Source organism: Euleptes europaea, chromosome 11, assembly GCF_029931775.1.
Source record: "Euleptes europaea isolate rEulEur1 chromosome 11, rEulEur1.hap1, whole genome shotgun sequence".
Classification (NCBI taxonomy): Eukaryota; Metazoa; Chordata; class Lepidosauria; order Squamata; family Sphaerodactylidae; genus Euleptes; species Euleptes europaea.
This window is the reverse complement of record NC_079322.1, coordinates 41034567-41059748: the sequence shown is the minus strand read 5'-3', so window position 1 is coordinate 41059748 and position 25182 is coordinate 41034567. Positions and strand designations below refer to the sequence as shown.

The following is a 25182-nucleotide window of genomic DNA, read 5'->3' as shown; positions in this document are numbered from 1 at the left end:
ATTGTGTTTCCTAATTTAGAAGTAAATCCCATTGAAATCAAGGGGATTTGCCTCCGGGTACATCTGGGGATGACTTCAGCTGAGTAAACTTGGGAGTATAAAGTCCCTGGAAACCACAGGGAATTGGGGATGGGGGGCTATCTGACACATTTTTTTAAAAAATGTGATTTTGAACACAAATCAAATAGTGCCTGGGGTTGTGTTATGCCAGAAAGACAGAAGATTGAGAAGCAGCGTTCAATTCGAGGTAGTCAGGGTTTCTGAGGTAGAGGAAGCTGGTGAAGGGGTACAGGGGGACGGACTGGACTTCTCTGAGGACTCCTCCGTTTTCTCCTCGCTCCCCGTCGGGGTGGCCGGGGAGATGGGCAGCAGGCCCTCCTTCTCCCTCTTCTTCTGCTTCATCCTGCGGTTCTGGAACCAGATCTTGACCTGCGTCTCGTTCAGCTGCAGGGAAGCCGCGATCTCCACCCTGCGGGCCCTGGTCAGGTACTTGTTGAAGTGGAATTCTTTCTCCAGCTCCGTCAGCTGCTTGGTGGTGAAGTTGGTGCGGACGGTGTTCGGCTGGCCGATGTAACCGTACTCGCCGGCTTTGCCTGCAGACACGCAAAACAGGATTCGTGAACCAGCAGCAATGGTTTATTAATCATTAATCGATAGGGAGGAGCGCGCAGGTACAGCGATCGAGAACGGCCCCTTGTCCCTGAAAGGAAGACACTCGTGGCCCAATGGGAAACAGGTGTGCTCCGAACCAAATTAAAACCCACTTCTAATAAATGCACAGCACCGATAATTAGGACTGGAAACCACCGCCGAGGTTAAAGGGGGACTGGGAATGGGGAACTGGAATGTACCGGGGATGGGGAACGTACCAGTCAAAGTATACCCAGAATGAGCATTCAAATGACTAAAAACGCTTCCCCAAAAAGACGCCATGGCCATTTGTGCATGGGAGGTTTTACCTTGGATATGACATTCTTTAGATGCACATTCTTTAGATGCTTATTGTGGAGTTTTGAGAATCTCGATGGGGAAAACGTGCATCAAGAGAGCGGCCAATCCAAGGCAAAACCTCCCATGCATAAATGGCCCATGCCATGTGCAGTTAGCATCCGGGATCCCGAGGAAATCTCTTCTCCTAAAGTCCGGACAATCAAGTTGAAGGGTATGGTCACCTACCTGCAAGGAAGGGAGATGGGAAACTTTTCAAAGTCGGGGAGGTGGCGACTAACCTGTTTTAGGCGGATTCCTCTTCACTTTCATCCAGTCAAAGGTCTGAGCTGGAGGGGAGGTCTCCGAAGAAGGTGAGCCACAGGTCTCCTGATGGCCCGCATGAAGAGGGGACAAGGGGTGGCTGTAATTCGTCAGGGGCAAGTTCTGCTGCTCGTCTCCGTAGGAGTGGGGCAGGAACGGAGCAGAGCTCACGGCACCCCCGGAGTAACCCTGGGGGTGCTGAACCATGGGCGACGAGACGTTTCCAGAGTAGAGGGCCGGGGCGCACGGGGGGTAGCCCCCATTAATCTCTGCCTCCTGGCCGAGGGGGTAGTGGCCGTAGCCCCCCGCGCCGAAGTTCTGCGCGCCGTAGCTTGGCCCACAGCTCGGGTGCGAGTAGGACATCCCCAGACTGGGGTGATGCTGGTAAGCCCCCGTCTGGTGGTGGGGGTGGTGGGGGCTTATCTGGACCCCCCTGCCCACCAGGAAGCGGTCGTCCCCGCCGAGGCTGTTGGCACTGACAGCGCACGACTGGAACGTGGTTGTAATCCCATGGTCGGGGTGGTGGTGGTGGTGGTGGTGGTGGTAGGAGGCCCGGGGCGAGCAGGCGGCGGCGGCGTCGCCGTTGAGGACGGGCGGGTACTCGAGGAAGGAATTCATCCTCGCCGCGTCCATCTGTCACCGGCTGACCGGCTCCTCGGCGTCCTGGGCGACCGTGCCAACTTCCCCACTTCCTCCATGGGGGCCAGCAGAAAAATGATATGAATGTGCAGGGAGAGGGCGGCCACGTGAGGGCGGCAGCCAATGGCGGCGCCTCCTGCCAGAGATGCCCGGGTCCTTCCCGGTGATGGATCACCCTGGCGGTGGCATTTAAATTCCGAGCGCTCCTCCATCAAGGTGACGCGCCGCCGCCTCCCTCCCTCCCTCCCTCTCCCCCCCCCTCTCCTCCCCGTCCCTAGTCAGCGCGTCGGGGTTGCAGAGCCGGGCCAGAGAGGCAAGAGCAGCCCGGGCGCTCAGCCGCCCTCCAGCCCCGCCGCCAGCAGCTGGCGCGCCGCCGCCGCCCGGAGGGGTCCGCTCCTGCACAGACGCGAGCCGGCCGGAGCCCCGGCGGAGCAGGTAAGCCGGCAGTCGTGGCCACCGGGCTGGAGGAGGGCTGCGGCCCCGGGCATCGTGTGGCGCTTGGACTTGCTCCCCCTCCCCGGCTGGCTCGGGTCCGGGGGTGGGTGGGTGGGTGGGGAGGGCGAGGAGGGGTGGGGGTGGGGGTGGGGGCGAGGCTTTTCCGAGGAGCCCTCCGGCGGGCGGGCAGGCGAGGCGGCAAGAGTTAAAGGCGCTCTGTCCGGCCTCTCGCGGCGATTTGCATGGGAATGAGGCGCTTTGCAAGGCGGCGCCGTTGTCGGGGCGGCCGGCTGGTGGGATGGAGCGAAGGGGAAGGGAGGGACGGCGGAGGCGGACGCCGGCAGCCCTCGCCCGGGCTCCAGGCGTCGGGGAGCAGGGCTTCTGGCGAGCTGCGAGGCGGCCGGGAGAGGCAGCGCCTGCAAAGGTTGCCAGGGAAGCTCGCCCAGCTCCTCTCCGACCCGTCTGCTAAGCCAGCAGAGCGCCTGTGCAGACTCCCTGGCCTCTCCCCCCTCCCTCCCTCTCAACCTTTGCTTGTTTCAGCGGCCTCTCCTCAACCCCCCTCCCTTTCCCCACCCACACATCCACGCCGTTTAAAAACAGGAGATCTGGTGTTTGTGTGTGTGTGTGTGTGTGTGATGTTCTTCAGACGACCGACGCTGGACGATCCCATGCCCAGCGGCTAGGGGGCGGAGACTGAGCAGAGGGCCGAGGGGGCCGCGGCGGGCTGCTTGGTCATTGGGGCGCTGCTCTCGTTCCCAGCCGCGGGGTTGGGGAGGGGGCGGAGGGATGGGGGGGGGAGAGATGTCAGGCCGGTGGTGGACGCGGCTCCCTCGCTGGTGGCTCCTCCAATATAGCTTTTGTCCCGGGATATAAACCCCTGCGCCAGAAATGATCCAGCCAGATCTCCTTGGGCTTAGAATTGGGACGTCGGGACCTACTGACGGGCAAACCCGCAGAGAACATGGGAATTGGATAGGTGTTTTAAACCTGTACAGAAAAAACGAGGTTGGCAGAGCAGATAAACTGAACTGGCCATAAAACGGAAAAGAAAAGAATAAGCAATGTGCACTTTGTCTTAAAGTGGCTGAACGCACTCTGGGTACTTAGGTTGATTTCTACTAGTCTCTCCTATTCGGCTTTATTATCTCCATAAAAGAATGCGCCTGTGTTATATTCACACGGATTTTTTTGCTCCATCTCAGTAGATCGATAAAAAAAAGCCTATGCTATACTACTAAACTAGAATATTGGTTTCATTAATTCCCTAAATGCTACCAATCCGGATTAGGCTGCCGACTGAGTTGCTTTCTACTTCCTGTATCCTCTTTTGCTACCAAAGCGTCAACAACCAGAATCCAGTCACTTAAGCCTTCAAAATGCCATTCTGTGCATGCTGATTGGGTAAAAATCCCCACTGGAATCAGGTCAGGCTATAAAACTCATCTAAACCGGTGGGACTTTTAAATAAATGTAGTTTTGGCTGGGTCGTGTCCATTCCCTCTCCCCTTCCTGGCCCATGCATTTCTACGTGTTGGAAGGAGTAGAGCTAAGGCATACAAAGTTATCTCACCACTGACCAAGTCCCTATTGATTTTAATGCACGACTACTTGGACTTCAATTCCATTGATATTAATGGAAACGAAATAGATTTAGGACGAGATGTTAAAGTGCTATTTATAATGCTTTGTATATATAGACTTCATGTTTCTCTAGTACTATTTGAAACAAATTGTTGCGTATGGGCTATGAAAATATTATATAAATATAGTTAAGAGATGCCCCTTTTGATTTAATGTGGGCCTAGATGATTATCTATCTCATCCATCTTCCTGCGAAAATTCTCTCTTCTGAGACTGCCTTAGCTCCTTTCTGAAGCGTTTTTCTTCCTCCATTTCTCCGCCTTTGTTCTGAAGAAATGCCCCCCTTTTGTTATATTGTCTCTTCCCTGATGCTTTGCATTCTGAGGCCAACACAATCCCTCCACTTTCCAGAATAGGAAGAATTTCTAGAATTGGATGGGGGCAAGGAAGGGAGGGGAGAGATCGAAACGTTGCCTCCTATTTCAGAGACACCCAAAGTTTCCATCCAACTCAGCTCCTTAAAAAAAAAAAAAAAAAAGCCCGCTCTCCGCAATCCTCCTGTCCCGCCTGGCATTTTTCAAACAGGCCTGCTTTTCCTTTCCCCATCCCCCACACTTCACCCGATATCCGCCTTTGTTGTATCGGTTCATCTTATATTTTTTTGAACCTGGCGAAGTCAGTGATGTAAACCTCCCCCATCCCCAGTCACCGAACGTAAGGAAAATCCCAAAAAATCTCCCTCCCCAGAAATAACAATTCGCATTTTGGCTATTGAAATTAAAGCAAAAGCTAGAGCTTGTTTCAATATGGGGGGTGGAATCGACTGGGATAGGGTGCGGTGAGTGTTTGAATCTTGCTCTTTGAATACAACCCCCACCCCCAAGCTGGAAACGAAAAACTGCCAAAATGCACTCCTTCAATGCAAAACTGCATCCAGCTTGAAAGCAGGCAAAGCATTGGGTGGTGGGGGGAGAGAGCGAGAGCACGCGCAGGCCCGGGATTCCCTGCCGCACCTGAAGCTTAGCCAAGCTGTTGTTTTAACAGAGCAATAAAAATGAATTATGACTAACCGCCTTCTACTTAATGGTTTTAGACGGGGATCCCCAGCCCGAGCAAATACGTAAGACGGTTTTTTATTTGTGCATGTGTTCCTGCAATTGATCTCTTTGATGACATTCTCATTCACAGAAAGCGTTTGATTTATGAGTTTAGGAAGAATTGCATCCAATCCTTCCAGCTATTACCCACGCGGCTCAGCGCCACCCCACTTAGATGGGCTGCGAAACAGGGAAGCAAACCGCGATCAAAACAACCCCGCTGGAAGGAGGGGGACGGATGCAGGCAAAGCTCTGGCGGAGGATCGGCCTCCATCTCCCTGGTTTCTAGGAACACGCGTGCAGACACCCGGGCCAGGGGAAGACGCTGCCTGCTGGCACCCGCAGTACCCAGAAGGGTTGTAGCACACAAAGCAAACCGCGTTTGGACCCTGCTGATCGCCTGAAATCGGATTGGAGAACATGCACACAACCCTCATTTCCAGTTAATCACAAGGACCTCTGGGCTGTTGCTTTAATAGGGTCCCTTGCCGTGGTCTCCTAAAATGTGCGCCTGTTAACCTAGTTTCCCCTAATGTATCCTTAGGATCGCCTACAACCACCAGCTTTCGTTCTCTAACCCTTTTGCAAGAAACTCCTAATTGAAATGTCTTTTTTCATGCATTGTACAAATAATAATAATAATTTCTGATTTCCTCTCTCTCTTAGGTATCTTTTTTCTGGATCTTGGGACATCTGGAAAATCTTTGTGGGCATTTAAATGCTGGTTCCCTCCACCTTCCCTCCCTCCAGAGACATGGTTTGCAAAAGGAATAGATAGAAGCTTTCAATAATGGGAAAAGACATGTGCGCATTAAATTGTTGACTGTTCGGCGCAGCCTGTAGATGAAAGCGCCTGCCTCTTTCAAGGCAGACTCTTCTGCCTCTCACAAAACATTAGTAAAAAACACAGAATCCACACACACGCACAAGCACATACCTTATAGGCTATAAATTCTAAGCTTGTTTCTGCATTATAGATTCTAATGTGTATCGTTGAGGGGGAGTGTACCTTTGGGGGCATTTTTGTTTTTCTGTTTGAACGCTGAGAACTTTGGAAATAAAGTATTTGCAGGCGATTACTCCTGTAATAAATATATTTCTAACGAACAAGGACAAAACTTGTGACCGGATTGTTTGGTTTCATTTCAGAATTTAGACTAATGGTTGAGAATTCCTTGTGCATAAAGAGAGAGAGAGAAAGAAAAGTGCTTGTAGCAAACAAGAATTTATTCTACCAAAAATACTTATGACAACGCATCCTAATGCCATACAAAAATAAAAAGAAAGTGAAGATAGAGTTCAATACGATCACTTTCTTGCAGGCCTTATATATTGCTTTCACAGGAGGACCTAGAATGTGGCTAGGTTAAATTGAACACAACTAAAAAAAAAAAAAAATAGCCATAGGAAAACGGCAAAATGGCTCTCCAACACATCATATATAAAAAAGGGAAAGAATCAAAAGAAAATACTGACCAGGAAAAGGGAAAGAAGTTAAATCGAACCATTTCCCCCCTCTTTTCCCCTCTCCCCCCCAAAAAGAAGAAAAGGCAAGGAAAGAAATATAGCATAACCCTTGGCGAAGGCAGGTCTGTCCTTTCTCAGTAATTCAGATGCTGCAAGTCAATTGTGGTGAGTGTATCTGTAAAAAAGTCAAAGCTGTCAGCTGAAATATCTACAGGGCTGTCGAGGGATCCCGGCAAACTGGGGGAGACAGCATCGGAGAGCTGCAGGCAGGAATCTGCGGAGAAGACGCTGAAGTCTTGCAAAGAAGGGACGTCCAGGGCCTCTGGGCTGCCATTGTTCAGGCCGGCCGCACAGTTCTGGGCCATTGTTGACAGGCAGTTGGGAACAGTGGGCGACTGGTGCTGGAAATGTTTCAGATTTTTCTCATTGCTGGTTAAAGGCGAAACTGGGAAACTTGGGGAGTCTCCATTGTGGGCGGCCGGAGCCTGCTGTTGCGCCAGGGCGTTCGGCTGAAAACGGTAGCCTTCCCTTTCCAAAAGAGCGCCTGAGACATTGTTGAGGGCTTGCTCGAAGAGGGATTTCTCCTCCTCCTCCTCTTCCTCCTCCTCTTCCTCCTCCTCTTCATCGGCTTTCTCCGAGTCCTCTAAGCCTTTGAATTTCCCGTCCACGTTCTGGTTCTCCTTACACTGGGTCTGCCTCTTGTGCTTCATCCTTCGGTTCTGAAACCAGACTTTGACTTGCCTCTCCGTCAGGTCCAGGAGGGCGGCTATCTCCACCCTCCTTGGTCTGCAGAGGTACTTGTTGAAATGGAATTCCTTTTCCAGCTCCAAAAGCTGCGTGTTGGTATAAGCGGTCCTCAGCCTCCTTGAGCCGCCGTTGCCGTTATCAGGGATTTCAAGAGAGTCTGTGTCAAAAAACAACAACAAACAAACAAAACAATGACAATCATGTAGACACCAAAGAGGGAAATCTGACAGTTGGAGATTCTGAATTTCCAGGCATGTTGAGGAAGGGGTGGTAGAAGAGAGGAAAACGCCCCCCCCAAAAAACCCTTCTCTCTTTCTCTGTAAAGCATAAAAATCTCAACTGCAACAAAATGGCCGCCCTTGAATGCAGTAAATCCATTGTTTTGCACTCCTGTGCTCCGGGTCCCTGGGACCCCCTTTTCCTCCTGAGCTCCAGGCGACGCTTCGCCTCCATCTCCCAACCCACCCATACCCGAGCAAACTTTGATATTAGCCATACCACAATTTATAATTAATGCATCAGCTGCTTAGCTGAGCAAGAGCAATCTATCACTCTTCATTACTGTCAAATATCCCAACTCTAGGACAGGGAGACAAGAGGAGGTCACCTCCAACTCAAATAAATCATCCCACGCTAAACAAGTTAGGGGGAAAGAAACTTTGCTGGGGGGGGGTGTTGGGTTGGGGGGCGATTTCTGGTTCCTCTGGCTCTGGACCCCCCCAGTCCGCTCTCTGGCTCGTCCTCCAGCCGCCCGGTTCGGTCCCTTAAGTTGGGAAGGCAACCACCGGGGTGGGTTGAGGGGGGTCGAGACGGGGAGCCCCTCGCAAGGCGGCACGTTGCGGCGAAGTCTTTCAACTGACCTTTGTGGCTCAGGCAGGCGGGTCCCGTGGCGGAGGCCGAAGCAGGCGGCGGCAGGGCGGATTTCTTGGAGGCTTTTTTCTCCTTCATCCAGGGGTACTCCGGAGGCTGGAGGGCGCCGGCGGGCAGCGGGCTGCTGCGGCTGCCATTGGGGCTGTGCTTGGGGCGGCCGGCGCTGCTGTGGCGAGGGTGGACGCCTGGGTTCAGGCTGGGGATGGTCTGCTCAAAAGGAGGAGGAATCAGTGTCGAGTGTGAAAGCGTCGAGTTCTTGATTGATGAACTTTGAAATGTATCACCGACAGGGGGGAAAGATGTCAGGCACTCAGCGAGCGATGGCTGGCTATTGATAAAACCAATCTCTCGCTCAAATTCGAAATTCATGGCCTTCAACTCGCAGCCCCCTTGGAGGAAAAAGTTCCCTTCTTATTTAGCGCTTCTGGGAGGGGGAGGGGGGAGCAAGGCCCAGGAAGAGGGGGGGGGAGAGAGAGAGGGAGAGAAAGGAAGAGGGAGAGAGAGAAAAGGGGAAAAAAATATCATAGAAGATCGCTGGTGGGGTGTTTTTTTTCTAATTCACTGATTACAGCCGTATGGGGACCGTGCTACCATTAAACTATTGAATTCATGGAGACAAGGTTGAAATTGGACCGAATTGGCTGTCACATGATTGCCTCTGCCCAATGACAATTTGGGCTTTAATCAAAAGAAGCCACTGTCTGTTTGATTGATCCAAAAAAGTCGAGAAGGAACGCCTCATTGGGGGCCAGAGAGGCATTATTTACACTTTTTTTAAAAAGGGGGGGAGGCGGCGATCTGCCCGGCGCGCTCTCTCTCTCCCCTTCCGCCCCCTAATCTGGCATGATCTCAGGGGTGCGGAGTGTGTGTTTGTGGTCGCCTTGTGGTAGTTGTGTGCTGCTGTCGCTTGCTGCTGCTGCTGCTGGCGAGAACTGCCGGGCTCGTCCGTCCGGGGGGCTTCTCCTGCCCCTTCCTCCTCCCGCACGCTCCTCTCTCATTGTTTGGGACTGTCAGGCGGGCGCTTTGCACCTCACAAATCATTTAAGCGCCTCGATCGGACGCCTCCAGTCATTAACAAAGTAATCCATTAATCTTCAAAGTTTTGACACCAGCGGCCCCCGCATCTCAGCCACCTTGGAAGTCGCACCCGGTCGGTGATGCCAAACAGTGAAGCTTGCTTGGGTTGGGTGTTCATACTTTTCCCCCCCTGCCTTCAGGAGCAACCACTTCCTTTAAAAAGGGGGTTCTCCCCCACCCCTTTTCCTTGCTCCCAACCTGGGATCTGTACGCCGCCGCCCCCGCCGCCCCTGTTCGACTGGGCGTACAGTAGGGAGAACAATCGTCCGCCGGTCTCTGCATCCATCTATTGTGTCGAAGGAATGTCTTCCACCACCTTGTGCTCCTATGGGAAGAGCAACAGAACACAGCCTGGTGGGTCGCGACTTTCCCCTGCGGTTGGCTTCACAAAGGTGGACGGACGGTCAAAAGAGGAGAGACTGCCATTAGACCCAGGGACTGTAAATAGGGGATCCAGAGAAGGAGAAGGGGGAAACCACAAAACAAAATCTAAAGCATTTACTATATCATTGGAGTCTGCCGACCCATTTTGTTTAAGCCGCCTCAATGAAACTGGTTCGGGGGAGTCTTTTCGATACCAATGAAATACGTTAAAAGTCAATGGTGTTTTTTTTTTTTTTTAAATGCTGTAAACAGCTGAAAGGCGACGGACCCTATTTGTTCCAACCATATTGTTAGGGACACACTATTCACACACACACACCCGTTTGCTAGTTTAACATGCCAGTGGTTTGGGGGAGAATACCTTTTCAGTGGTCCCAAAAGAAAAAGGTAAGGGGGAGAGAGACCTAGAAGTAAGAAGAATCATAAGAAGGCGTGGGAAGCCAGGCAAGATCTCTTCTTCTCCAAGGCAGAGGCCAGACATCCTATTATTTTGGGAAATTAAAATGGGTCGCTTTTTTTTATATTTATGTATTCCGATGCAGCCAAAAGTGTACCCGTTACCTTTGAGTCTATTTCTACTGCCCAGATGAACCGTGAGAACAGCTCGCAAGTGGTTAAAATAATAAACTAGTCATTACACCACTAGCTTGAGTGAAACTGAGCAAAAAAGAAAAGGGGGGGAGAAGCAGCCATCATTTTAGTTTTAAGCAAATAACATTTCCCAATACGGATCATAGGTGGGGGAGGGGCTGGGATCTTGTAATATTTGTAACCCAAAAGGTAGATGGGTGGTGGTGGTTATTTAATACTTCTTTAAGAGCTGGGGGGGGGGAAGGAAGGATGCCTTACAAATATACATGCTGTTGGAGATGTAGGGTTTTTTTTTTAATTTTCTTGCTTTTATTCCAAACAAAGCTCCGCTGAAGCCTGCGCCCGATCAATCTTCCCCGCCAAACGCTGTGACAGCTTCTGGCCCTTAAGAACACATTTCAAGCTTCTTGCTCTTTCCTGCATCAAATGTGGCTGAGAAAAGAAGGGGGGAAAGAGAGAGAGAAAGAAACGCAAGTAAACAAGGAGGTTTCTTATTTTCCTCCTCTCCAAAATGGATTTTAGTATTCACGATGGGGACCTCAGCTCTTTTGGATTGTCCTGAAAACAGGGGACATCCCTAGATTTCTACTCCTTTATGTATGCCTAGAATATGAGGGTTGAAAGTCAAATGGGCTAGGGGCGGGGGAGGTAACCCAAAAGGAGGAAAGGCGAGTGGGGAGGGGGGTTCCTTGGGTTCAGTTCAGAAAGCCTTTGTGAGTCAAATTCGTGTGGGAGGGTTATTCCGAGCATTTTGTGGTGGACTGTCTAATAGAAAAACCACCTGGAACAAAGAATTTTTTCTGTTGGGGTGGTCAACAAAACAAAACAAATCATGCACACAAAAAATCCATTCTGAGACATAAACAACGGTATACCTGCCTGCAGGGCTGCGTGGAGAAATCCTTCGCTGTTTAAAAAAAATAATAGACGGATGAAATATTTGCTGCAGGGAAGGAAAAGACTCGAAGAGTTGCCTTTGAAATGAGACAGAAATGAGGACGGCGGTCTGTTCCTTGCAGGTCCTCGTTGGAAGGTGGGTTTTCGGTGCCCAAACCAGCCGGTTATTCGCCACTGGTGCCTGCTGCCAGGCGTCCTCTTTCGCATTCGTTTTGACTAGGGAAAGATCCGCCACAATCCATTTTCGCTTCATCTTTCTCCAAAGCGACATCCCGGAGCTTCACATTGATTTTTCCATCATAAGCCTCTTTTAAATATGATTACGTTTTTAAAAGGTTTTGGGCAGCCCGAGTCGCCTTTGCAGCACGCAGCAGTAAATATAAACGGAACTTGCCTGGTTGGAAGCAAGAAGGTATGTATAGAATGACAAATAATGCCGAATAATGTATATGTGAACATTACAACCGGGTTTCGGTTATAGGTGGGGAAAATATTAATGGAAAACGAAACAAGGACAATTCTTGGACTGAAGGGGAAAAAGAGGACAGATCATATTTCAGAAAGGGAAGCCAATATGGCGACATTTTTCTTGAGACAATTTTTTTTTTTAAAGTACATCTATGAAAATCGTATAAAACATCCTGGGGGCCCAGAATTCCAAAATCGAACGAGATTAAGAAATAAACCTCCAATCTTAAAAGGACAGGTCTCTTTTCTATTTCTGGAAAACACACAAGCCAATCTTATTTTCAATACATAGACATTATCTTCGTTGCAAGATTTGGAGCCTGAGGGTCCTTCTGGGAACAATTTTCTAGAGATACAGCCAAAGCTATTTACAAAGTAGCTGTTTTCTAAAAGACAAAGAAAAAAAATACCCCATATCTCTCTGTCTCTCTCTGTCGCTATGTAAAGAGGGATTTCGCCAATCTCCCCTCCCCCACCCAATCTAGAAAGAAGGGTGGGTGGGGAAATGGGCTGTGAATTATATTAGCAGAACGTGCAAAATTGTTTCTTTTAAACAAATCTTCTCGGTTTCTGAACCAGTAGATGAAAGTAACTCGGTCTATGGGGAAGAGGACAGGGAATAACCACCGCCTCTACTGAACCCCCGGAAGGATCCAGCTCGCCCTGCAAAACAGGCCTGATTTATTATTGCTGAACCTCTTCCTTCAATATGGAGATGACAGATTGTATTTTGCTTGTAAGCAAAGGCGCCCTGAATTCGTGCCATACCAAATATGAGTCTACACTGGCCTTCGTGTTATTCTTCGTTCGGCCGCCTTTTGTTTAATTTCGTCTATGGGGAAAAAAAGAAAGAAAGATCATTTTCTATCATGGTAAACAGTGACTGAATTGTCTGCTCTGACCCCGAGAGGAGAAGTGTGGGTGTCTTGAAGGCGACCGGCCTTTTTCAAAGGCCAGAAGCAGCAGCTTCCTGGGGACGGCTGGCCGTTCCCAGCAGAAGGAGCCCAACATGGCGAAGGGGGAGAAGAACAGCCTGCAAGCGGGACCCGGCTCAGCCGGAGGCCTCCAGAGGAGACCCCCTCTGCAAAGCGACGGCACCTGAGCTCCACTTAGGGACTGTACCGCCTCGGAGTCAATGGAGACCAAAAGGGACCAGCAGACTGGACAATGTCTATTTTATCAAAAAAATTCTGGAAATCCTCAGCTCTAGCCACAAAGGGCGGATGCATCTTGGATGTTTCCAGCGCACCGAACTGCCCTCTGTTATTTGCAACCAACGAATGCTTGGAAGCCCAACCAAAGAAAGGAGGAAGAGCTGAAGCGCGGGTATGGACACTTTATGTATTCAGAAGCTGAATTGAGAGGATGGGCAGCTGCCTGCCGTTCTCTCTTACGCAACCTCCTCTTTTAAAGGCAAAGGATCGTAGCTTAACTCTGTATTATTCAGAATAAAAATTTTATTTTTTTTCCAGAATGTGAGCAGCAAGGAATGTATAACTTTCAAAACAAATCTAGTTTCTTTTCTTGTTCCTGTTTACACATTTCCCGTTTAGTTTGATGTTACAGACATCCATTTTTTTGTTCCTATGGCAGCCTGTTGTATGCTTTCCAGATTTTATTGCATTTTTTTAAATAAAGGAGTTCTGGTTTCCTTTTCAAATGATATACCCTACGTATGCTATCTAACATACAGTCAGGTAAATATCTCCTGAATATTCAGGGTACAGGTATTTTTTAATATCTTTATATATATAAATATGAACAGATGGGGATAAATAAAAAAATTTAAACACTTAGATTATTCAAAGTTTGCAAAAAAATATAAATAAATCTGAATGTTCACCAGCATACACATGTTGAAAGACGTACACGTATTAATAATTTCACCCAGGGAGCCCCCATTCAAGCGCCTTTGATTTCTCTCTCGCTATTTAAAAGAAGTGCAATTAAAATAAAAATGCTTCCCTGGCTGGGATCAATTCTGTACGAACAAATTCACATTTAAGAACCGTCTGGATAGAAAAAATTCGTTCATATACCCTGTTTTGATAAAAGAGTCGAAGTGAAAGTACAAAGCCCCTGCCCACTCTCAAAGCGAGGACACGAGGCAAGAGTTCAAGGAGATAAATATTCACTATAGAAACTAGAGAGCGATTCAAGCAACAAATATTGCTACGTCACATAAACTAGGAAACGCTTTTTACCCAACAGAAAAGAAAACCAAAGTAAAGTAGAGGGGGAGGGGCCTAAAGTATTTCCTTTTCTTTTTTTAAAAAAAAAAGAGGGGAGAGGGATTTAATTTATGATTCACATAGTAACTGATGATGGTATATTACAGATGGGTGAGTTTGGGAGCTTCCTGAATTCTTCCCTGAGAAGGATGGTGAGAAGTAAGATCTGTGTAGGTCGGGTGTGGATCACAAGGTCCATGGTGATGATTGTTGCCCATCGGCCCGCCGAAGTCCATATTGGCGGAAGAAGGATGAGGGAGGTGAGTCAGACCAAAGATGGAAGGCCCAGAATTCGCCATGGTATCCACATAATTGCCCCCAACATAGACGGGGCTTCCCTGTATATGTGGATTGCCATAGCCATTGCCTTGAAGAGGATGAGGGTCATATTCAGGCGTCACTGCTGCAGTTCCAGAGTATCTCTTTTGAGCAGGCGGGCAGTTATTGAGAGGAGCAGGATATGACGTCGGGATGCCGTAGGCGTTCTGATGAGGCTTGCTGAAGGACGGAGGCGACTGGGGCTCGTAGGGAACACTGTTCACTAGGGAATGCATAGAGTTCAGATATCCTCCAGTTGCCGGTGGGACAGGACTTCTGCTGGGGGACTGTCCTCCAGAGGAGGTCATCATACCTTTCCCCTTCTGATCCTTTTTGTATTTCATCCTGCGGTTCTGAAACCATATTTTGATCTGTCTTTCTGTGAGGTTGAGCAAGTTAGCCATCTCTACCCTTCTTGGCCTGCAAAGGTATCTATTGAAGTGAAATTCCTTTTCCAGTTCTACCAGCTGGGCACTTGTGTAAGCCGTGCGGGCTCTCTTAGAGGAAGCTTGCCCAGGGGGGCTTTTGTCGCCAGCGCAACTCTCACCTGTGCAAATCATAACAAAGGACAACGTGAGCATGGTGGCACCCGGACAAACAACAAAGAATCAAGCACCTCTGTCATACTGACATAGACATATTGCAGGGTCCAGCTGACATTTTCATGGGTCAGATTTCCTGCTGTGACCACCCTATAATCAGGTGATAGTAACTTGGTTAAGAAATGTATACAGACTATAGGTAGGACCCAGGATATAGCCCTTGAAAACTGGTAGAAATGCAGCCCCATAAATACTTCTATTAAAAAGATAAATGCAGTGGTACATGAAGATATAGACTTTGGGGTTACACACTGTCAGTCCCCAAACCACCAAATCAAGGGATGTTTGCTACATGAATTGGATTTCTTCTAAGTAATTGAATGAAAGTCTTTTGAAGTCTGTAGACTGAATTATTTTGTTGCTTAGGAGATTTTAGGGAGGACAATACTTGACCCCTTTAAATCACATGCAAATACCTCATTGACCTCTGTGGGTTCAGGATACTGCACCTGAATTATTTCCAACCCAAAAGACTTCAAAAAGGTATCTTTCATTGCTCACAATAAGATACACTGACCATCAAAACATAAGACCCAAGGGCAAAAGCCCAAATCCCCCAATCATTTCTTTCCTCTACTGCTTCCAACTGCCAGTTCCACAAACCAGTAAAGGAGAACAGGTGGGTTAGACAGAACTGTGGGCCCTTCTGGTGAATGGGATTAAATGGCCACGCAGGGCCTGGCCTACCTTGAAACTTCTCTGGAGACAAATTTCAGAATGTCATTCAAAGGCAGGATATTTCGAATCATTTAGTGCAGTGGTTCCCAAAGTGGGCAGTACCACCCCCTGGGGGCCCGTGGGATTACCTAGGGGGACACTAAGAGGCAAGAGGGCAGCAGGGGGGCACTAGAGGTGGGCCCCCTCAACTGTGTTGTTCACCAATTTACAATAGATCAAGCTATGGTACCATGCTGGCAAATTTGGTGGTAACTAGCAGACTTTTTTCCAGACTTTGAAGAGCTGGTACCACTGAATCAAGTTCATCATTTTTATTGAATAAATTTCAACTAAAACATTTTAATTTGATTTTGAATGGATGTGCAATTAATTGTTACGGTTTTGAAATTTTATTGTTCTTATCTTCTTTAGTGCATCATGCAAACCCCTATTTTGAATAATGCTTTTTATAGGATAGGTTAGGGGGCACTGGGGTTGAGTTTGTGGAACCAAGGGGGCGGTGGCCCAAAAGGTTTGGGAACCACTGATTTAGTGTATTGTTTTTTCATCACCATAAGAGGGGGCGCTGCTTAGATCCCATCCCCCCTCCCAACTATTTTTTGGCCTTGTGTTTATGCACCACTCAGAGAGGTAAAAATAAAAATGCTAAAAATCTTATTTAGTTCACTGAGATGGAGATGGATATCCAAAGCTCCCTTGGAAGTAAATTCCACTGAAATCCATGGATTTGCTTACAGGTTTAATTTCAGGCTGTGTGCATAAGTTACCCAGGGCTCAGTGGGACAAGTTTCTTTGATTGCACTGCAGCCTCTCAGCATATTTACTCATGAGTAAGTCCCACAAAATTGAATAGGATTTACTTCCAAGGTAACATGTTATCGGCTGGGCTGCCACCATTAGTATTTGGGAAGAAATGGGTTATGAATGGGGGCAGTGTTCAAAATTATAAAATACGTAGGGAGAAGAATACACAGTTTAGAGCACTATGTATATTAAATAATAAAGCAAGCCAGTGTTGATTTTCAACTATAACAGCATTAGAAATGCATCGAAGAAAACATTTGCACAAAAATTAGAATCTATTTTTCTCAGCAGAAGATAAATTGAGGAAGTAAGTGGTAAACAGAAGCCAAATGCCTGGGGAGGCTGAGGCTAATACTTTCCCCATCGATTTGGGTTTACTTACGTAATAGCACTGTTGATAAACACCATAATCCACCCATAATGTATTTATGGACCTGCCTGCAAAGTGCTAAAGGACCCGACGCTTTGTTTACCACTCTAAGGCAGCAGCCCTGTCTGTGAGCTAAAATCAAGAGGTTATGAATATCAAACCATGCATTGATCCTGACTGCAGATAATGATGAGCTATATTACTCTTGTTAGACTTCAGCTGAGACAGGTCGCTGTCTTGTGACTGTAAGAGTAGTGTGCCAAAAAAAGGGGGGGTGACAACACAAGTCCTGCCACTGGTTGAAGACAGGCCCGGACCTTTGTATCTTGACATAGTTTAAAGCGAACGGAAAGAGGAGGGGGCGGTCTTGGCTATGGAATGTTGAAGGCTGAGAGATGGCTGTTGCAGTCATCTCCCAGCCTGCACAGAGAAGAGCTGGGAAGCTTAGTAAACTTCACATTCTGGAATAAGTCACCTAAAACAACCTGAAGTTTCTCTTCCAGCTCCCTTCTTGTGAGACCGGGGCCTGTAGTCCGTTTGTTTTTAAAGAATATTTGAAACAAGAGAATCCTTGCGATCTCAGGAGGCTTTTAAGGCTCAATTTCCAGGTGAAATGTTTGGGGGGCCTTCCAAACCTGTCCTGCCACAATGCGACACCTAAGAGTGAAGGATCCCAAGAACTGGGTGGTGGAGCTGTCTGTCTGCCCGTGTAAGTACTGCCCTCCTTCGATAGCCCTTGGCCTCCCCCCTCCCCCCTCCTTCCATACCTGAACTGGAACCGCTGTTTTTCTGCTTTGTGTTTTGTCGAGACTCTTTCATCCAGGGGAATATCTGCTTGGACATGGTGGGCGAGTTCATGATGGAGCTCTTGGTGGCGTTGGCGGAGGTGGCATTGGCGCTGGCATTTGGGGGTGGCGATACGGAGGGGGGCGGCGGAGGGGGTGCCTGTTGGCTGGGAGGCGGCTGCTGGGGTTGCTCTGGGAGGACCGGGGGCTGGAGGGGCTGGCCGCTGATGGTCCTCATACAGCTCTCATTGATTTCATTGGCCTTATGGTGGGGCCCAGAGCTGCCGCCGGGGGACTGTAAAGAGCAAGCAGGTCGGTGGTACTCTGTTTCCACCAGCGACGAAGCAGGAGGCGGAGGATATTGCTGCTGACTAGCATTGTAAGCGAAACCATTTGCTCCTTGGTAGGGATAGCCGCCATAGATCGCAGAGCTGTCGTAGTAGGTCGCTTTTTGCATTTCGTTGTTTCCCAATATTTATTTCACAAACTGACAGGGTCTTGACACCCTTAAAGAATAACATTGGCACCCCTCTGTCACGTGACGTTCCTCCTCCAATGGCCCCTCCTGGTAGACCTAGGGAGTAGGGAAAGCACAGGAGAGTGAAGAAATGGTACAAATCCATCTTACTTTCAATAGCTAAGTGACATGAAAGCCATAACAGAAAAAGTGGTCAGCAATATTTAGCAGCATGACTTGGCCTGGAGCGAGGAGCGTTTGGAGAGAAAAACTGCTTGGATTTACTGGCAGCCAGGACCGTGTGGTTTACTGCTGTAGGAGATGGGCTTTCTAGGATTTCCAGACTCCCCCCCCCCTACTGAAATTTGTTTTATGGCTTCTCATAGAAAGGAAATCCTAGCTTATGTGAATCCAGCACTTCCAGATAAGAGCGATCAAAGAAAACTGAAATGGACGCTGGAAGAACCCCCCCCCCCAATTATTACTTCCGCGTTAATTGGTAGATCTTTCCTGCTACAGCTTGCAAGACATAATTTTGCTTCCCTTAAAAAAAAAAAAAAGATCGAAGCCTAGTTACAATTCTGAATACAATTTACTTCCGAGAAAAATCAATAAATACCTATGTAATATTCACAATTCATGGGCTGCTCCAAATTCTTGGCGTCGAGGGAGTCCAACTCATAAAACATTTGATAGGAAGTGAAATTGTAACACGTAATGACACTCGTGTAATGAAACTGCTGATCGACTAGGGAGATCCCCTTACTTTGCCATTTAATAACCAGCCAACTTCCTGAGCATAAATTATGTTTAAATGCTGCGACTGTTCACAGCGACACAAATCTGGCTTCTAGGATCAGAACAGCCTGGACATGTAGCCAAGCCTAAGCATCTGAGAACAACCCTCCAGACAGCCATTCTTTGTGGGAAATATCTGTTTGTACTTTCAAGCCTATGTGTAGACTATATTCTGAGGGAAGTGAAATAAACTTACCAGGAGTCCATCAAATCCATAAGCAGTTTTAAAACGTTCTTCAAGACCTCCTCCTCCCTTCACCCCTCCCATGTAAGATCCCCCGAATTCTACCTGTTCGGACATGATGGATTGGGGGCAAAACACACACACCAGGAACCTGAAAAACCAGCGTTCATCTCCATGACCACGGTTTGAACTTTCCTACCAACTCAACGATAATAGGTTCTGTCTTTGGAACTGCTATGTAATTTGATGTATGAGGGTCATTTGGCTGCAGAGAAGCGAACGGACACACAAAACCGCAGAATGCTCCTCCGGCCCAGGCGAATCTTTTCTGCTCACTCAAACAATGTTTACCTGCCTTAGCTCAGGGAGCTAGAGATGGGCTCCCGTTCATAGAAATCGTATCTAGCATCTAAAACTTTTATAGGCTCGCCAGTACCAGAAATTGAACGCATCTTTTCGCACCTTCCTATGCATACCCTCGTCTTCACACACACACACACACTTCACTATTCAGATCAAAACACTCCTCTGCCAAGGCTCATCGCTTGAGGCGAAATCACACGATATCATATTCTCTCTCTGTTTCAAATTAATTGCAGGCGTTTGGGCTTCAATGCAGACCCGTTTCTTCAAAATCAGTTATTATAGCGCCAAATTGATTTAATAAGGCTTTTACATCTGGCTGCTGCCAATTTGTTTTTTTTAAAGGTTACCAAGTCTTTCAGTGGTTATTAGGCAAGCTGAATAGTCAAGACCTGAAAACCTAAGCAGTTAAAGACAACCCCAAATCACAGCTGCCTACAAGGACAGAGTTCGATTTCGTCCAGTTTGAAAGTAAATCGACCTAAACAGAAGTACTTTACTTTTAACTATGCATGGGAAGTTTTGCCTTGGATTTGCCACTCTCTAGATGCACATTTTCTCCATCCAATTCCTCAAAACTCAACCATGAGACCCCAAGCAGAGTTTTGAGAATTCAGATGGGGGAAAATGTGCATCTAGAGAGCGCCGAATCCAAGGCAAAACCTCCCATGCATCAATGGCCTACATGGTAGATCCGGTTGTTGTTGTTTGTTCCTTAAGATTTCCAGGTTTCGAGAAAGTCGCATTTTGTGCCTGCGAGTTTGAACTGTCGACTTTCCTAAAACACAACTACGACTTATAAAATCGGTGATGATTTTTAGACTCCCCCCCCCTTTCCCCTCTTAATACCTTGACAGTTTAATACGTTGGCATGCTCTCTTAGGTATCACTACCTAGTCGGTGCCAGTCATAACTCTGGGGAAGATAACACTGAAGAGTGTCAGTGAGTGAGACAGAGTGTTCTTAACAGCCAACAGGATCCTCACAAGTAAACTACCACACGAGACCTGCAAACCAGCTTCCACCGAAGTCAGTGGCAAAACTCCCAGCTTGGATTAGACCCTACGTTTAATAAATTATACCTCCCAACATAAATGCTTTCTCCAGATAACTTGTCTCTTGCAGATACAGCAGGTTAGTCGACAACAATAAAGGGGGGGGAGTGGGGGAGGGAGAGACAGCGACAAAAACAGGCCCAAAATAAATTTGGCTTGGCAGGCACAGCCTCTCCTGGAGCTCTTGATCTTTTATCAAAGGGCAAGATTCCGCCTGGTGTACAACTCTGCAACCTCAGGAGGTAGTTCGATCCTATGCACGTGTACTCTGGAGCTTAAAAGGATTTACTTCCTAGCAAGTGCTCATAGAATTGGGGGAGGGGGTCTCGGCGTGATCAAGATCGGTTCTTTCAAAGAAAGAATCTGATTTGCTTTTTTTTTAATAAGCACATTGAAAGGGGGGGGAGTTTGGCTGGCAGCTGGTTTCCTCAGCCTCCCAAACAACTCCGCCCTTTCTCACACTGTTCCCTTCGGAACCATACCCCAGGACAGGCCGAATGTTTGGACTTGGGCCGATTTAGTTCCTCGGGGTTCAGTTCCTTAAGGGGCCTAAAAGTTTCCAGGGCCAGCCCCTCGCCTCGCTGGGCGTGTGGACCCGACTTCAGGCTAACGCCAAGCCCCAGCGCTTCCCTCTTTCGCCTTTGTCGACCCCCAGCCCCCTCGACAGCGGTGACCCGCGCGGACACCCCTTTCCCCGTCGCCCCCCCTCGCCTCCCCCCCTCGACAGCAAAAGCCTCTCACCGCAAGATTTCCTGCTAGAGAAAGGAAAGTCGAGGGGCGAGGGGCCACTGGCCTGAACTCGACGTGCAAAGGGTCTATCCGTCACTGCCTGGAAGGAAGCCCCAGCCTGTGAACTCTTCTTGAACCGAGATTTAAGTCGCTGGTCATAAATCACCAGGACATAAACTCCGCCGTTCGCCACTGATAGCAGCGCATTTTGCGGCCTGCTTACCTTAACTTTCGACGACGGAGGGGGAAGCCAGCATTGCTCTTTGGAGGCTCGGCGACAGTCGCTCGCTCCCGGCCCAGGGGGCAGGACTATGTCACCACCACCAGCACCCCCCAGCCAAAGCCCCTCAGCTCCTCCGGGATGGGTACCAGCTCTAACGCATCCCCACCAGCAGCCAAGACGGGAGGAGCCCCGCTTGAATCCGGAGGAGGAGGAGAACACGCGAGGGGCGCTTTCTCCAGCTTGTCTCGGACCGACAGACCCCCTCCCTTCCGCCTTACCTCGCCCAAGCCCCTACCTCCACTTCCCCACCCTCAGGCCAGCCGCGAGCAGAAACAGACCCCCGACTAAAGGAGCGAGCCCCCCCTCCCCAATGCAGTCGTTCAGAAAAAGCAGGGAATGTTTCTTATAAAATCTTGCACGCCCATGGGGGCGTCTGCTGGGGAAGGGCAGCTGCCTCGGGAAGTCCGGGGGAGGCAGTCCAGCCGGCCGAGTGGGGGGGGGGAGGGAATGGAGGGAGCCAGAAGAAAGAGGACGGGACCAGCGGAGCGCTGGGGCGGCACCGGAGGCCAAGGGGAGTATGCTAATGAAGACAAAGGGTCCGCACGACAGGGTCACTTTGCCCCGACCCCCTGGTTTTGGTTTTATTACTCTGCTCATAATATTGGCTCCGGCGTGGTGAAGATGGGCGCTTCTGGGCAGGGGCGAGGGGTGAGATGGGGGGTGTTCAAGGCTTGGATCCCCCCCCCCCCCATGATTCAAAAGGAACTCTTTGGCAGCCGGGCCAATCAGGATCGCCCTCTCCAAGGAACGAATAAATGACATTTGGGGACGAGGACCTGGCCCACGATGGGCAACGCCGGCCAGATGCCCATGTAAGGGCGCATCAGGGAACCTTTCCCGGGCAGCCCCCCCCCCCCGCGCATGCATAGCCATGCACGGGACACCCCACACGTTCAGCACACATGTGCAGGGCCCAGCTCGCAGGTCAACGAGAGGCGTCTGCTTTTGAGCTCCATTCCTAGAAAACAAGGGGACGCGTTTACATGGGTCAGGCCCCGCCAAACCGAGAGGCCTGCCCTTTGTCTCCGGAGCAATGGGACCTCTTGACACGTCCCCTCGATCCAGTCAGGAAACCAACGGGGTTTGCTCGCGAGTAAACCCTAAAACACACGCCAGGAGGCGAAAGTTCCGTTTGAAACGGAGGGACCTTCAAAAAAAATCCAGCTGACCACGGTGGGTTGCGGTTCGGGTGGCCAAAGACCAGTAGACAGCTAGCCGAGCCCGCACCCTTCCTTACCTAGAGACAACACACCACAAGGCGTCATTCAATACATACTCACAGAGATATATGGGATATTGTGTGTGCATGTTGGGGGTGTGGACGTTTGCGTTTGGCCGACCTCGCTCCTGTCTCCTTCTCCTCTTCTTGCCTATTTCTTTTCGATAACCCCCCCCCCCCAATTCAGTCCATCCTTGGTCCCAGGTTGTGCCAGGCTGACATAGCATCACCGGGCGGAATGCCTCCCGGTTCCAAGAAAACCGGGCACCGGGGGCGAGGCTTGGGGGGGGGGAACCCACACAAAGGTGCCGCTTGGCTCGCAGCAGCTTCAAAGGAACCTCCGGATAATGCCTAGGTGTGAATTTGACAGGCCTCCGTTACCCAAGGTGTTAAAAATACAAAGCTCCTCCGGCAACCGCAAGCGTCACCTTAAAGCCAAAACAAAGCCAAAGGGGGGGGGGGAGAGGGGACTTTAAAAGACATTTAAAAAATAAATAAAAAGGGAACCCACAAGGACTCTTAGGCCAGGGTGGCCTCTTCTGCATACCAATGGTTTTTTGTCATTTATGGCGAGGCAAGATTTATGACTTCACGCACCCGAGCTGTAAACAGAGCGCCACAACAGAAAACACTTGCTCCTCGCAGCACATCGCCGCGGCCCAACATGAAAGGAGAAGCGTAGGAGGGGGGGAGAGAAGGGGCCAAAATCCACCGGTAGGCATTTTTGCCACAAAACGACTCCTTGAAAGTTGCGCGGGACGAGAACGCCCCTTCTGTCAATAATCAACCCCCCCACTTTCTTCTCAAAACTGCTGAAGTGGCTTTTCCTCTTCGTTTTCGACACCCCGCCCCCCAAATCGAGGAGCCCGCTCGGCGACACTGGAGGGGGGGGGAAGAAGATCCCTCTCCTGAGCCAAATCCGAGGGAGGACTGCGCCTTTTCGCCTCTGCCCCAGGAGCACAAGAGCGCGGGATTGCAGGCGGCCCGGCTTTCCAAGGACTCTGGGATGTTTTGTTATGAGTCCGTCCCAGGTCCAGATGCAGAGATCAGATCTGGTTCCCCCCTCCCAGCAAAAGAAGGTAGACAACTTGTCGCTTTTCGGGGGCAGGAGTTTGCCAGGCCCCGGGTCTGAATTGCCCGGGTCAGTAACAATAATACCGAAGAGGTTCTCCCCCCACCTGCTACAGCCCCCCCCCACTTCCCGCTTAGTTTTAATGCTTCTGGGGGGAAATATAAGGGCTTGGTCTCTTTTCTTAACCCTTTTGACTCTTTAACAAATATATATATTGTTGGATTTCAGCCCAAGGCGCCTGGGCGTTGCTCGGCCCCTCCAAGTAACTAAGGTAATAGGACGGTGGCCATTGGAAGTAAAGCGGCATAGATCCGAGGGGGATCCATTGGAGGGGGGATTTGATACACCTTTCTAAGCCGACTCTTTCCAAACACCCTTTCTGCAACCTGGGGGAGAAGGGCTGCTCTGCCAGCAACCCCCCCCCCACCCTCAATCCCGCGTTTGGATTCAGTCATGACGATTAACCCCATCAATTCTTCTCTGGACTAAAACCTTTCAAATCCCTCTAATCTCGACAAACGCTGACCAGTCCTTGGGTGCCGAAAATGGAAGAAACGGCTCGGAATCATTGGGAGATAAATAGGCAGAGGGAAAATCATCCAGAGGTGGTATCCTTGGCAGAGATTGTGGATACAATCCCAGTCCCAAACGCCTCGTTTACTCGGAAGTAAGTACCGTTGAACCCAATGGTGCTTATTTCTCAGTACGTGTCTTCAGCTTCGCTGCCCTGGAACTGTGGCGAGCTGGCCAGCCTTGGAAGAAAACGGTTTTGTCCTGACCATGGTTTATCTCACCGGCACTATATGACCGCCCATGGAAAACGGTTTTGTGATTTATTCGAGGTTTACACACGATTCCCTATTCAGCTTCTGCCACCGAGTCTTTTTTTCCGCTCCTCTACCTAAGAGCGGAGAGGATCAGGACACTCTCATTTATGACTGTTTTAACTGGGTCAAAATGCTCCAGAACTGGGTCATAAATCATAAGGAACGATGACAAAGTAATGGAGCCGCAATTAAAAGCTTACACGGTGTTTTATTTGTTTCTAAGCCCCGGTCGGCCTAGTTGAAATCTGGGGTTTCCCCCGCCAAAACCCATATTTAATTGTAGATTTTCAAAGAAAAAGACGTTATTACTATTTTTCCCCTTTTCCCCTTTTTGTTTTGCTTTGTGATTAGAGGGGCAGGTTCCTTTTGCATCTCCGCATTACAGGAACTCGGGGAAAACTCCAGGATTAAATAGTCACAACATTTTCTGCAAGGGAAGCTTTTTTTTATTTCTAATAGTTTCAACCTTTCTCCCCCCCCCCGCGCCCCGAAATCTACCCCTAAACGGAATAATTGCAATTGACCGGTAATTTGGGACGGGAATGGGGACCGGCACAGCGGCGCGTAGGCGAGAGCGCTGCCCCCAGCCCACTGGCAACATAAATCAAAAATCAGCACTCTGACCTTTCGCAATGCTGGGACTCAGTGGTGGATGTAATTTTATATAACATTTGTCCCCTTGTAAAACGCAAGCAGGGCTTTCATTATCCCCCCCTCCAGCTATTTAATGTGCATTTCCCTCCATAAAACTGAAGAAATTGAAGGGTAAAACACGGTGATCAGGATAGGAAATCTGAGAATGTAAACCTTTATGTAAAGGGAGGGAGATGAATGCGCCCCCTTTTCTTTTCCAGATCCCTGACTATACAAACATACACACACACACACACCAGTATCTCGTGG

The 25182-nt window shown here is 49.2% G+C and overlaps 3 protein-coding genes across 8 annotated transcripts in view; all 3 read right to left on the bottom strand.

The window, feature by feature from the left end:
* Nucleotides 1–237: 237 nt before the first annotated feature.
* Nucleotides 238–1884, bottom strand: HOXA1 (homeobox A1). Its single transcript, XM_056857464.1, has 2 exons — nt 1230–1884; nt 238–593 (listed from the first exon to the last, which is right to left on the bottom strand). Exons 1-2 carry the CDS (start codon nt 1882–1884, stop codon nt 238–240), a joined length of 1011 nt encoding a protein of 336 aa, XP_056713442.1.
* Nucleotides 1885–6212: 4328 nt separating this feature from the next.
* Nucleotides 6213–8536, bottom strand: HOXA2 (homeobox A2). The gene is made up of 2 exons (XM_056857223.1): nt 8078–8536; nt 6213–7374 (listed from the first exon to the last, which is right to left on the bottom strand). The coding sequence occupies exons 1-2, from the start codon at nt 8454–8456 to the stop codon at nt 6605–6607; spliced, it is 1149 nt and encodes a 382-aa protein (XP_056713201.1). The 5' UTR covers nt 8457–8536; the 3' UTR covers nt 6213–6604.
* A 5244-nt stretch (nt 8537–13780) lies between these two features.
* HOXA3 (homeobox A3) overlaps nt 13781–25182 on the bottom strand; it is a 47944-nt gene continuing 36542 nt past the window's right edge. For 5 of the 6 annotated variants that reach the window (XM_056857218.1, XM_056857221.1, XM_056857217.1 and 2 more), the window contains 2 exons: nt 17275–17866; nt 13781–14600 (listed from right to left, as the gene is read on the bottom strand). In XM_056857218.1, the coding sequence (XP_056713196.1) occupies nt 13837–14600; nt 17275–17749 (1239 nt within the window). In that variant the 5' untranslated portion in view covers nt 17750–17866 and the 3' untranslated portion in view covers nt 13781–13836. Of the gene's footprint in view, nt 14601–17274; nt 17867–21101; nt 21183–25182 lie in introns of those variants that run through there. The other variant, XM_056857220.1, reaches the window with a different exon arrangement.

What these genes read in the sequence shown, in the direction of transcription:
- HOXA1 (XM_056857464.1), bottom strand. Translation starts at nt 1,884, where the DNA reads ATGGACGCGGCGAGGATGAATTCCTTCCTCGAGTACCCGCCCGTCCTC. An exon ending in GAGGAATCCGCCTAAAACAG is followed by an intron (nt 594 to 1,229) that starts GTTAGTCGCCAC and finishes GCGTGTCTGCAG; the next exon opens with GCAAAGCCGGCGAGTACGGT.
- HOXA2 (XM_056857223.1), bottom strand. Translation starts at nt 8,456, where the DNA reads ATGAATTTCGAATTTGAGCGAGAGATTGGTTTTATCAATAGCCAGCCA. An exon ending in CGCCTGCCTGAGCCACAAAG is followed by an intron (nt 7,375 to 8,077) that starts GTCAGTTGAAAG and finishes TTTTTGACACAG; the next exon opens with ACTCTCTTGAAATCCCTGAT.